At 44.7% G+C, this 14,258-nt stretch overlaps 2 protein-coding genes across 2 annotated transcripts; both read left to right on the forward strand.

Annotated features, from left to right (window-relative positions):
* Window positions 1–363: 363 nt before the first annotated feature.
* ebd1 (earthbound 1) lies at window positions 364–2,735 on the forward strand. Its single transcript, XM_002047066.3, has 3 exons — window positions 364–750; window positions 825–942; window positions 1,001–2,735. The coding sequence occupies exons 2-3, from the start codon at window positions 874–876 to the stop codon at window positions 2,603–2,605; spliced, it is 1,674 nt and encodes a 557-aa protein (XP_002047102.1). The 5' UTR covers window positions 364–750; window positions 825–873; the 3' UTR covers window positions 2,606–2,735.
* A 1,112-nt stretch (window positions 2,736–3,847) lies between these two features.
* LOC6624299 (uncharacterized) lies at window positions 3,848–5,331 on the forward strand. The gene is made up of 3 exons (XM_002047067.4): window positions 3,848–3,978; window positions 4,057–4,550; window positions 4,609–5,331. Exons 2-3 carry the CDS (start codon window positions 4,131–4,133, stop codon window positions 5,074–5,076), a joined length of 888 nt encoding a protein of 295 aa, XP_002047103.1. The 5' UTR covers window positions 3,848–3,978; window positions 4,057–4,130; the 3' UTR covers window positions 5,077–5,331.
* Window positions 5,332–14,258: the final 8,927 nt, after the last annotated feature.

Consider the following 14,258-nt stretch of genomic DNA (forward strand, 5'->3'; position numbering starts at 1 on the left):
ATAAATAGATATATATGCATATTTTTTGCGAAAATGCGCCGCGCTACGATCAAATTTTAAACCCAATCAAGTTGAGTCGAATGTATCTGAAGTTCGTGCTGCCATCTATAAAGTTCTCGCATGCGCAGTTGAAGAAGAGAGCAGTTGGAAGTGAAATAAAAAAATAACAACCCTCTCTCCGTGAAACGGCCTTACAAATGTGTGACTGTGTGTGTGTGTGCGCTGCCATTATCTGATGTTCTCGCACTCACACACACACACACACAAGTTAAAGTTGCGCGCTGCTTGGGCTTATCACGAAGCTCTCCGCCGGCGCAGAAAAGTGCTCTCAATGCGCATTCGCGCTCACAGAAACATAGGAAACCAGAATGAAAACGGCAGCCGCTGGCAGCGGGTGGGCAGCTATTTTTATATATACGCTGTTCTAGTCGGGAAAAATTGAAAGCAATCGCACACGTGTGCGTATGCGTGTGCTGCGCATTGTAATAGCAATAACAAAATATTTAAAGTGAACTGCAAAAAAAATGTAACTAAAAGTGCACTAAAAGCGCAAAAAGAGAGACAAAAGAAAGAAAAACAAAAATCAAGAACGGGCGACGTTTAGTTGCTGTCAACGCGCATAATCGTAGCCATCGCACACGTACGCACTCACACACACACACACTCACGCACAGGTGCTATATGTATGTGTGCGCATAACAGGGTCGTGTGTAAGAGAGAGAGCTAGGGGAACTTGGCGCAGGGCACAGGGTGAGTTAGCGCAACAAACAAACAATAATACAAAGAACAACAGCAAGCAATAACATTTCTCTGTTATGCCCAAGGCGTAATTTTAATAAATTTACAAGGAATAAAACAACCGTGATTAGAGCAATGCGTGTGCGCGACAAACGCAAGCAGCAAAAGGAGCAAAAGGCTCCAAAAAGCAGTGATAAACAAAAGGTAAACAATTGTTTTTGCTTGTGCGCTCCCAGCACTGTTCATGATTTCACCATTGCAGCCAGCCGATGCCGAGCCAAAGCCCGAAACATCTAGCAAAACAACAACAGCAGCAACAACTACAACAACAACAACAACAAACACAACGGCAACAACAACACAGCAGCCGCCCACATTACCTGCAACTGAGAAGGTTGCGTTCGACAATCGCATCAAGCGCAAAAATGTGTTAGCCCTAAACGAAAAGGTGGCAGCTCTGCGCGAATACGATCGCCAGCCGGTGTACAAGCACGTGGGCCGCCTGTTCAATTGCAGTCCGGATCAGATAAAGCGCATTGTACAGCAAAAGGATGAGATATTGCGCGCCTGGGAGCAGCGGACGAGGCGCAGCCAGGATGCCAAGACGCAGGAGCTGAAGGTGGTGCGAGTGTCCATGCTGGGCAAAGCCGTATACGACTGGATACGGCGCATGATGTACTACAAGGACTTCATCATATCGGACGGTCTGATACAGAAAATGGCGCTGCAATTCAAGAGCTCGATGGGATTGACCAACTTCTTTCCGCATCAGGAGTGGTGCGACAAATTCCGCACCACCTACAACATTCAGCACAACGACACAAAGCTGCTGAAGATTGGCTACACGCAAAGCTATTCGGTGCAGATCAATGATATTGCCAAGGACGTCATGTCCCAGTGCACGCCAGCAGCAGCTGCAGCACCTGCAGCTGACCCTGTGGAGGAGGATGACGACGAGGAGGACATCAGTTTGGCCACCATCAGCGGCAGCAGTCATGTGGACGAAGATGATGCTGACGTCGATATCGATGGACGCGGCGACATCAGCGATCCCGAGGTGGATCAGCATCTAGATGTAAAGCCCTCGCTCAGCGAGCTCAATGCGCGCGTTCTGCAGCCTCTGCCGCAATTGGTGCGGTTGCCACAGGTGCCGCCGGGCACCTCGCAAAAGGTGCTGCTGGCAACGCCTATTCTGCCACCTGGTGCAGCGGCTGGCGGTGCCCAAACAATGACCATCATACCGCTGGCCACGCTGGCGCAGAGCATCACACAGCGACCGGCAGTGCAAGCGAAGGTAATGCCACCGCCCATATTGGATATTAAGCAGGAGATCAAAACGGAGCCCAAAGACCCGGAAGAGCTGCAGCAGGAAGCGCAACAGCAGACGGAGGAAAGCGCCAAGGAGAAGCTAGCCGATGAGCAGACAGCGTTGCACATCAAGGAGGAACTGGACAGCGATGGCGAATACCTGGGGGATGATGATGACGAGAATGGCGGCCGTTCCAGCGTTACCTCGTTGGCCGAAATTCTGGCCGCCAATGTGGACGATGAGAAGCAGTACATTGAGCAGACACGCGCTCTGCGCCAGCGAAAACGCAGTCGCAGTCCAGCCCAAGATCTGGCCATACCCATGATCACATTGCCGCCCATGCCCACGCTAACCAAGGCGCCAGCACAGACGCCGCCGCCAAAGCGTCCGCGGCAGCCCGACGACAACAACAATGCGGGCAGCGGTCAATCGATAATCGGCAGCGCCGAGGCGCGCAAGTACCTGAAGCTATTGGAGGAGTTTGCCATGTCGCAGAAAAACTCTCGACTGATTGAATTAATAACGCGCGCCGACGAAGTCATGCGGGAGCTGGAATAGTATAAGTGTACGGATAGCATGTCTAGCTTGTAGCACATCTCGAAGATGCAATTGGATGCAATCATAGAATACTTGTATATTTATAAATTGTAATTTTACCAAATACAACAAACCAAATGTAGCACCTAAACACACACTTCGCCCAGCTCATGTGTATTGTGTCTGTCTGTCGGTCTGCCAGCTCCTCCTCCTCCTCCTCATGCAACTGTGCGTGTGCCTGGGCCACATTAAAATAAGTTCAAATATATGTGCTGTCTCCTAGTGCGCATGTCTGCCCTTAGTTGGTGGCCGTCGCTGTTGCCGTCGACGACGAGGTTGCCACTCTCTGGCGTTCTCTCACTGCGCCGTTGTGTGCGTGTGTGTGTGTGTGTGTGTGTGTGTGTGTGACTGTGCGGTGGGTGGCAATGCACGCAACTACCGCACACAGGGTGACATGGTAAATAATTTGCCAAAATAAAAATGTTAATTAGCAGTTATTCCATTTGCACAGTGATTAAATATACATGTGTACGTACATACATATACGATGTGTATATATGCATATGGATTTTAATAAGTACATTAATAAGCAAAAAAAAACATTGTACATTACTCATGCATGCTAAGATTACAATAAGATATACAACTGGCTTAGCCTGATGTACTTAAGTGCAACTGGGTTTGTTTGATGTGCCAAGTTAGTGCGTGCTAATTCATAGCCGGCATTAAATGCCATTCAAATCAACCTTTTGTTTATTTCCTAGTGCGCATGTCTGCCCTTAGCTGCAGACTTAACCTGGGCGGGCTGCTGCTCTCCGCGCCGCATGTAACTGCTGCTCACCAACACATTCTCGCCTTGCATTCTTCATACATAACTATATATATATATATATGCATATGTATGTATATGTGTGTTTTAACTGGCGACTGGGCCTTGCGGCACAGGGTGTTATTGGTTATGACAAGTGAATTTCCTTAACAATTCAAAAAACCAAACCTTCCATATAAAATATAATTCGGTTAATTATTTAATATATTTATATTCGTGCAATATATATGCATATATCATACATGTACCCTAATACATATGTACGCGTCAATGTACATATACACACTAATGCATATTTACGAACGTCTGTTGATTGATGGAGACTTTACCTACACGCAAACAAATATACATACACACGAAAACAAACGCGAAAGCAAAGTAACGCACACATACATTTTGACACACAGACACGAAACTAATCAATCAATCAATCGACAGCAAGCAACGCTCACACAGGCACACATCCACCGTCGTCGTCAGTCTGTGATTGGCGTTGCCACGAGTAGGTCGTCCAAGCATGTATATATGCATAAATACATAAAATACGTATATAAAACATTAAGGAGTAAGTAAATAAGGAAAATTCCAAACAAAGTATACATGCTCTGTGTGTTTTATCATATTAATATTATAAACTTTATAGTTTGCGCAAAACTTGAATCTCTGTTAAATAACAGAGCTCTGTTATACCACATAACGTGAAGTTGGCTGCACGCAATGTCAGGGTTGCTAGATCGTTTCATTGCTAATAAGCGACAGTTTTGGCGCGAGTTTTTGAAACTCTATGAGGAAATGCCGGAGCTTTGGGATGTGCGCCATCCGGATTATAGAAACAAAGAATTAAGGAACCAATCATACGATATTCTACATAATAAGTTAAAAGTGATTCAGCCAAATGCATCGAAGACAGATGTTGGACGTCGCATCAACATTTTTCGTACAAACTATAGACGAGAACAGATGCGCATTTGGAGACAGCAGGATTTGGGACTGCATTCTGAATTGTGCAAGCCCGTATTATGGTTCTACGATAACATGAGTTTTCTGCTCACCCAAGAGTCTTTCCAGCGTAGAGCCAGGAAAACGCGCTGTAAGCCCGGCGTTAAAGGAAAGTCAATGTCCGACTTTAGATTCGATGTAAGTTTACATTACGATTTATATGTGTGTTACCCAACTGACCCGTCATCTTATGAAGGCTATGATGGATCCATTGGACACAGGCTCGACAATAACAGCTTTACCAAAATTAACAAACAGCTCCGATACGACAGCAGCAGAGTTTACCGAAAGCTTGCTGCTCAGCCCGAAGATCGAAATATTTGAAAATGAGCTGGATGCAATGGATACCGAGGGAATAGTGCCAAATGATGCCGTCAAGGCTGATAATGCCGATACCAGCGCTTCAGAATTCAATGAGCCAGCCAGCTCTACATCAACCACATTGACTGTTATGAAGAGCTCCGGGTCCCAGCAGTCAAATGTACCTTTAAGCGAAGCCTCCGAAACACTTGCCAAATCCTGGGCTATACAGTATGAGGAAATGGCACCGACACAGCGTATTCTGGCGCGAAAAGCCATCGCGGACATCCTATTCGAGGGCTGCATGGGAAATTTACGTGTTAATCGCGGCGAATCTCGCTCTACTGTGGATAACTATTTGTAAACATACTCTGACTGCCGTTTGTATTGTGCATAACTGAAACTATTTGTTAATATTTTATAAAAGAGGAAAAGTCTTATTGTAAAGCTTGTCCATGATCTTAATGCTTTTCGACTATAAATGCATGACGAAAATTTTCTAAACCAAAGAACTTATTAAGCTGTCAACAAATTTGTTGCAGATGTCACAGTTTTCAAGTTGTACGTTAACTTCTGTGAAATCCTGGCCTCTAATAAAAAGCGAAATGAAAAATCTTAATTAGCGATATGTGCGCGCGCGCGTGTGTGTGTCTGTGTGTGTGTGTGTGTGTTGTAGATGTAGCAGCTGTGTTGGCCACCCGTTCCTCAAGCGGGCTGCCGCCCATCCGGTGATGCACTTAACGCGTTTGCAAATGATTTGAGCAGCTGTTGCCACTGCACCTGTGCCTGTCTTAATGCCGCCTGGTTTGCCAGTTAACTTGTAATTTTGCTGGCCCAACCGCATGGAAAAATTCAAATCACTGTGACTGGGTGCTGTAGTTGTAGCTGTAAGAGCTGTCTCAGTGCAGGACTGGGGCTGGGTCTAAGCCGTTGTAGCATTTTGCACCTGTCGTCCTACGCATGTGAAAATCAAGCGCAGCTTTAATTGATACAACAACAGCTACAACTGCAGCAGGCGAACAAGGGGCCAAAACAGGGCGAAGCTTCTCTCTAGTTGCACGTGTTTTAGACTGGGACTGGAACTGGGACTAGGACTAGGGCTAGGACTGGGCTGGTGCGGCAACTAGTCGCGGCAAAAATGTTGTAAAAAATGCGTTGAGCTGCGCAGCTGCTAGGCTGAGGTTGGGGCTGACTCTGTGCTTGGGGGAAAAGTGAGCCCTTGAGATCAGCAACAACAACAACAAGAACAACAACAGCAACAACACATGGCAAAGTTTTCAGCCTTAAATGGGCATTGAAATTAAATGCAGCTGCTTTAATGACGCTGCTGGTTGCACTTGGGCTGCGTATCAAAATGGCCTAAACAAATCTGGGAATATGGCACAGAGACTGTTGGTGCTGGCTGGCTGGCTGGCTGGTTGGTGGGCGTTGCATGTGGCAGTTGTTGCCTGGGCGTGGCGCCACAAAATGAAATGCATACAAGCGACTGCGCCGGTGGCCGCCGCCTCGCTCTCAACGTGGTGGGCGCCAGTTAACAAAGAAAACAATAACAACAACATCAGCAGCAGCAACAACAGCATCAACAACAAAAACAACAACAGCAGCAACAATAACAATGCAGCAGCAACAACAACGATAGCAAACTTTTGCCTTTTTGGGACGTTTAATGGGAGTTGCCGTTGCCTTTTTTGGTGCAACGAAATCAAGAAACAAAAATCTTTTATCGCAAGTTGTTGCTGTTGTTGTTGTTGTTGCTGTTGTTGCTGTTTTTGTAGTTTGTGTTGTTGCTGCTGTTGCACTGATGATGATGTTGTTTGCTCAACTTAACGTATTACGTATATAAAAATAAATTCGTTTTATGCGCGATTTGGAATGCAATGCAGAACCCAAAAAGCGAAAGACTTAGGCAACAAACTCATTTCAACTGCAGCCAATGATGATGGGCAATTTGATGGCCGGGCCTGGTCCGTAGAACCCTTGTGGCACGACTGCGCAACCGCTCATAAGGCGCCCATCAGCAGCCATAAAACTGGCCGCACACTGCAATTGTGGGTCTACATTTTCTTCGCTCCAAACGGCCGTTTGGCCAGAGGTCAATGGCGATGCTACCAGGTTGTAGAATTGATTGCAAACTTAATGAGAAATTTCCAATTTGTATTGGCAGCTAGCTCACAGCTAGCCAGCTGGACGCAGTGCAGCTCAAGTTGTCTGCAATCTGTGTAAACAAGCCACAATAAACATCCAGCGATAAACAATAACAAATTGCGTTTCCCACACGCGGCACGCGTCACCAACAACAAACCAACCCCCAGTTTTGTTGCACGCTCAGGTGCAGGCCGCGCTTCAGTCGCGTATTAAGGGTGAGATTCGAGGACCCACGATTTGCAGTCGCTTCACAGCGATACGAAAAATCACACGAGAACTTGTGCAGTTGTTGGGAACGCGCCTGGGAACGCAACGGCATCGAGGGCCAGGGTGAGCTCATCGCCGACATGTGAACTGTCGCCGGCCAAGCCAGCCTGGTTGGGTGGGAGGGGTTAAATTGCTGGCCATCCGCTAATGAGACCGAGACTGGGACTGGGAATCAAAAACACGCACGCTGCCCGCTCTGGAACGGAATGTGGGCGCGCAGGCGCGGCCGTTCGGCGTGACGAATAATGTGAGAATGAGAACTTTATTAAAAACACTCTTGCGCTGCGATTTGTAGGTATTGTTACCAGCACAAAGGCGTGAGGTATACCTCACAATGAAGTATTATCTTTTTATTAGGAGTTCTCAACCACAGCAGAGTATGCTAGGATCACAAAATGGGATTCATTCATTTTATGGATATAAGCTTGAGCTAATCGAGGCTTTCTTTAACATACATTTCTTTATATTGTCACATGCATATTGGTGTATTTTTGTCCAAGTACAGGGTATCGTTTAGCCTGACCTTTCGGGCATTTCATTTGCCGAAAATTCTCAGTCGTTGCACATTTGGAGCATTCTGAAAATCGTTGAAATGCTTTTCACACGGGCAGCTGTGTGAAACAGCTCAACGTGGGACTGTGAAAACTGAAAACGAAGAGGAAACGAGCAGAACTTTTGAACGGACACACACACACACTCGCACACACTCACGCAGACACCTGTATATGGGTCACTGCGTATGTGTATGTTAATGAATTGGGCAACCATTTTGGGTCGGGCTGCTGCTGCTGCTGCTGCTAAACGGGCATTACAATTAAAATTAAAGCATAAGCCCCATAAAAGTTGACAAGCTGATCGCACAATTTGGCAGCAGCTGGAAATTTAGCCAGATCTCGGGAAACAACAACAACCAAAAAAAAAAAAAACGTATGCGTTAATTAACAAAAAAGGATACGGCGCCTTTTGATTTTTTGGGCGAAACTTTTATGGCCAATTCAGCCAGTCAGAAGGAATACTAAAATACAAAAATAAAAAAGTAGCAAGGCAAAGGCAAAGGTTGGCTTTATTTTATGGGCCGGCGACACCTTTTAAGAGCGCCAATCGAATCAATGTTTTAACACGAGAATACCATTTCCAAAACGGGCTCATTAAGCACAGCCGAATAGTCCGGATGCCAAAAAAAAAAAAACCAACAAAAAATAATAATAATAATAAAGAAAAACAAAAAAAAAAAACATATATAAAAAGGATTGCTCCGAATTCTACGAATGCTGAAATTTTGTGCGGCAGCTGCAAAAAGGAATTGAAATTGGAATTGGAATTCATATTCATTTGATTTCACAATGCTGCGAAAGTGAAACCAAGCGGCAGCAGGCAAAAGAGCCAGGTGAATGGGCATCAACAAAATGCCTGTTGCCCAAACTGACACACATCTCTTTTTTTTTTTTTTTTACTGTTTGGGGCGCAGGGCGCAGCAATGCAGGAGCGGAGGATAACTTTGACAAGCAGCGCTGGACAAGTTTTGGCAATTTGAAAATCTCTGCGCTAATTACCACAGCGGACCAAGAAGGCAAGCAGCAGCTGCCAGCGTCTGGCTGCCTAATTGAACTCATCAATTTGGGACCTAATGAAGTGGCTGGCAGTGGAGCAGCGTTCATCTTGGCCAAACCCAGTCGAAACTGTCGAATTGCATTTTCAGGTCCAGAGCAACTGCAATGCATGAGCCGTGCTCCGCTTTTCGAGCTGATTGTCGTGGCCTGATAACGGCGCATAAAACACAAAACGCCAAGTGCTTCCTGCACAGCAGCCGCAGCAGAGGTGGAAGCAGCGTCCGCTACTGGCGGCCATTTAATTAGCGGGTTAATTGGCCGTAAGGCGGCATTGCCGCCAACCACATTTTGCATGCGGCGGCCCGGCAACTTCATTAATAACTTGACTACGGCAGCAGCTCCATCCACCAGCTCCGGCAGCTTTAACCAGCAGCAGCATTTGTCATAGACAAAGACCCGTTTGGCCAGTCGCTATCGATGCGACCAATGACAAATGATATGTTGACAGCGTCGCAGCATCGGCAGTTGCTAAATTTTGACACTGCCTTATCGGAGCTGCGATTGCGCCTGGTCAACAGCAATGCGAGACGCATCTGCGAGATGCTCATTGCAAAATATTGTGAAATTGCGATAGCCGTGCCGTCGATACTGACGGTACAGTGCACATCCCCACAGTGGACAACTGCCAGTAGCAGCAGCAGCAGCAGCAATAATTCACTGCTATCTGCATCAGTGAAGGTCTTTAAGTGCCCTTTAAGTAGCTGACTCTTAAAGCTGCCCAGCATCGATCATCATTGATGCAATTTATCAACAGCATAAGCATTTAGGCGGGGCTCGGCTACAGGGGCGGAGGAAATCTCTTAAAAAGTGACTTGACAGTAGAGAGGACACTGCGGTATGTGGAAGATTAAGTATTATAATATGATCTATTCTTAGTCGCATTTATGATGATGATAGCTTTAATAGCTTTATATTATTGAATCCTTACTTTTTTAATTTATATATATATATATATATATATATATATATATATATATATACATACTATCTATTATCTTCTTCTTATCGAATCTCTGCTAGGCAATTATCATATTCATATTATTATAGCTTTACCTTATAATATATATACTTCATACTTGAACTCTCTTTACACATCTTTTCTCGAATATTCATAAAGTGAATTTAAGATTTGGTTGCTCTTCCTCCTGCAGCTCTCCTTCCAACTCCCCTCAGACTTATTGGGCCCCTTAATAAATATTTACCCCAGCGGAGAGCTCAGTGTCACCCCTCAAAGCAGAAGCATAACGCGTCGAAAGCCACCCCTCAATGCAATCCACACAAAAGTCTACTTTAATCACCCCTCAATTACCCCTGGCATTGTCCCTTCAACACCCCTGCCAATTGCCCCTGCGCATGCGCGCATTGCCGTTGCCCCTGCTCAGAGACCAGGTGGAGACTTGCTCGCGAGAGCGCAGACGCGACTCAGCGACGTTTCGACTTGAGAGCGCAAGTAAAACGAAAGACTTAAGACACAAACTTGAGCTTCGGCAATGCGACGCATGCGAGAACGAAGCGGCCGCGTCTGTGTATGTGTGTGTGTGTGTTTGTCTGTCTGTCTGTCTGCCTGATGGTGACTCAAGTGCCATGCCCAGATGCTATGGATAGAGCCTACGCTGTGCTGTGCCACAAGCAACGAATTGCATTTGTAATCATGCGGAAATGATCGCGTTGACCTTTCAGCAAGTTGCAGTCTTAACTCTTAAGTCTGAAGTCTGCATTCTGAGTCTCTGTTTCTGTTTCTGTGTCTGTGTCTGTGCCTGCATTCCGCGGTTGCAATCTGTGTCTGCGGCAAACTTATGATGGCTGCTGGGCCAACTGCTGTGGGCCGGCTCATCCTCATCCTCTGCCTAAGCCACAGCTGAAGCGTTTGGCCGCGTTATTTGCATGATGTGGCGACCTTTTGATCTGCTTCGGCGTTCAGTCAATACAATTATTGATTTGCGCAGCCTTTCTCCTGGTACGCAGCAGGCCGTGCCTTATTGATGTGCTGCTCCGGCTCTGTCTCTGGCTTTGACTTCAAGGTGAACCTGAACCCTGTGGCCGCAATTTGCGGCTGACGTGTCTGCATTCTGTGCAGTTGGCAATCAGCTTGAACCGCGCTGAAAGATTGCCCCGCCAGGCCTACGTGCCCGGTTAGGTTGCGTGCCCGGGCCGGGCTGCCAATTTGGACCACAATTAGTCACTCACTCAAGGGATTAACGCAGCACATGGATCACTTTATTAAAGAGCTCGGCCAAGCACTTTTATATAAATGGCATTTTAATCAAAATTGTCGCCTGCGGTCATGTATTAATATTGGGCATTATGAAAACAAATTGCGCCGACAGCGGCGATGATGGCCAGCAACAACAACAACGGCAGCAGACCATGGCTACAAATTAAAAGCTGCCTAAATGTTAAACAATTTACACCGGGCACACAGGCGTCTGGCCGTTGTCGTGCATTAGTCAGCCAGGGTTAAGTCGGAGTTGCCGCTAAAACTCGTCTCCATTTTGCGCCAGTTGCTCTTGGTCAAGTGGTCTGGCTAACAGGCCAACTGGCCAACTGGCTAACTGGCTAACTGGCTGGCCGGCTGCCTGTGCTGCGTTGTGCTGTGCTCAGCCGTGGCCGGCGCGTCTCTAGTCTAGTTGATTTAATTTCAACGTCACGTCGTCGCCGACGTCGTATGATTTGAATGCATTTCTGCGGCCGGGCCAGGTCTGAAATTACATGTACTGCCTGCCTGCCTGCCGGCCGGCCGGCCAGCCCAAACCTGACTGCCAAATGGGCACTGGGAACTGGGCACTGGCTTTCGAGGTCATGGGAAAAAAATACAGTTTTCAGTTGTTGTGCTTAGTTTGCGTTTTATTTATTTTGACCTTTCATGCAATTTCAAGCAAAGCTATCTTTGAAAATCGCATAAATACAATTTCTAAATATTATTTTGATATTCTAGGAAATAATCAATATTTATAATAAGTATAATTGAAAAGATGAAATAACTCCAAAAGTTTAAGATGAGAGTAAGGGGTAAGTAAGCTTAAGGGGAGTGCCTGGAAGATATCCTGATCTGACTTGGCTGTCAAATCCTCGACTCTGAAAGTTTAGTCTGCATAGAATCTCATTCTGTTGTACTTATTGGGAATAAATGGGTTATTTAAAATGTCCAAATTTACGACCTTTTTCTAGAGCTTATTTCATAAAATATTTATTGAATATTTTGAACTCGCCTTGCGAGTTTAAGCTTCATATATTTATTTAGTTTTGAGTAAACAAATGCCAGTTGTACTGAAAATATTAAAACTCGTAAATGTTTTCATAAACAAGATATTGGCTAGATGTGAACTCCAACTAAAATTGGCATCTACCAAATATGGTTGAATGCAATAGTTGGGTCCTAAGTTAATTATACTTTAGCATAAAGCTATATTTATTGTAATGAATTAATTAGAATTCTTGTTAGCATATATACCCAATGAGGCTTACAGCTGATCTACACAGTATTAAATGTTTAAGCTTTGACTTTTTTTGGATTACAATCTTCCTACACACATAATTATACGCTAAAATCAATCAGTCAATGCTGGACTATAAAATTGCCCTTGCACAATCTTGCTGTCCCGGGTTTTTTTGGCCTGCCAAGCCAGGCTTCGACGCTCTAAACGCTGGCAATTGCCGCAAATTGAAATCCATTGAACCTTTCCAAAGACCAATTGAGCGCCCACAGCGGACAAGACAAATTTGGAGCTGTTAGTCGCAATTAGAGGATTGCGACTTGGACTCAGTTGGTTCCAGCTGGTGGCTGCTCGGAGCTGTCGCCAACGCCATTGAATTTTTCTTTTCCATTCCCACACAATTATCGACAAAACAACTCGGACAACAAAAGACATTTGAATGCGTTTCCTGTTTCAAAAGAACCCCACAAAAAAAAAAAAAAATAAAACGAAAAGAAGAAATGAACAATTCGAAATTAGCCAAACAAATGCGAACGTGAGAACTTCAATTGAGCTTGAAAAGTGTTAGATGAGCTGGCAGCAAGTGGCAGCAAGGATTACAGCCACGCAGGAACAAAGGAGACAAACTTGAAATGGGCCACTTGTCAGCAACTGCGTTGAAAAAAAAAAACTCTGTCCGCGCCAGCTGGCAGCAGGCTTTTCTTTATGTGTGCCAATAATTGTGTAGAACTTTAATATCTTTTATGATAATGTGCTATAAAAAACTTGTCGTAAAAAATTGACATCAAAGTGCGCCAACAATCGAGAGTAAATAATTAAATTTAACTATAATTTCCGATTGACGTAAACTTGTGCTAAAAATCAAAAGTAAATAATAAACTCAAGCAATTTGCAGCTGCGCGCATTTAAAATCAATAAAATAAAAGCTAAAGGTTAATATGAATATGAGTCTATTCATAAACACTTGGCGAGCACATAAAAAATTACGGCCAGCTACGCATGTGCACGGCCCTCTCTGTGTGTGTGAGTGTGTGTGTGTGTGTGTGTGCAATTAAATATCAATTAAAAAATTGCAATGCAAATGCGCACGCACCCAAAAGTGCCAAAACGTAACGAAAGACTTAAGGCACAAACTCGACGCTGCGTGCGGTTCACCTTCAGACCCCTCGCAGCGTGTGTGTGTGTGTGTGTGTGTGCATATGCGAGCACTTAAGACGCAGAATTTATGAGTTAAGCGACAGACAAACCGACAAACTTTATTAAAAAATTGCGATTTCATTTTGAATACACTAACACCTTGGATACCATGACTTTGTCGCAAGGCACATATTTCTAATATGTGCACAAATAGTCAATTTGTGCAGGGATTAGCCCAGTTGAATATGTTAAGTCATATAATATAATAAGAAAAAATAGTTATTCGGCAAGTGTATTAAATCGTTGGCATTGTGAAGATATTAAGTTTTTGCTTGGCTTATTTTTTGGCCTACAGTCACAAGTTCAAGTCGTTTGTCATTTGCACACCCTGCGACAGAGACTTGGGAACTTGGGGACTGCAACTGCGATTTGTTGTGGCATTTGCATAAATGAATGCACCTTTAAATGGCTACTGGCACAATGCAGCAGCACCAGCACCAGCACCAACTGCCGGCTGGCGGTCGAGCGAGTAATTAGAATCTAGACTTTTAATTATGTAGCAAATGCCAAAGCCAAAGAGCTAGCTGCTCGGATTGCAGCTGCCAGAGAGATTGAGGCTGGCCAAAGTAGACGCATTAAATGTGCTAAATGGCTTATGTAATTACCACTTAAATGTTTAATTAAATGAAATTGAGTAATTAAACTGATTTCTGATTTCTGATTTCTGTGTGGCATTGCGCATAGCTGCACATTCATCAAGTCGCATAAGTTAACTAATAACTGAAGCAGAGCGGGATTTTTATAAGTATTAAACGAGGCCAGGAATGTCGCTGAGCTAATCAAATTGAAATCAATTTGCTTGCAATAAATGTCAACGATAATTAAATTTAAGATTTTCATTTACAACTAAAACTAGTCAAAACAGCATATAAATTTCATTCTTAAACTTTGTT

The sequence above is a fragment of the Drosophila virilis genome, chromosome 3 (genome assembly GCF_030788295.1).
Source record: "Drosophila virilis strain 15010-1051.87 chromosome 3, Dvir_AGI_RSII-ME, whole genome shotgun sequence".
NCBI classification, from domain to species: domain Eukaryota; kingdom Metazoa; phylum Arthropoda; class Insecta; order Diptera; family Drosophilidae; genus Drosophila; species Drosophila virilis.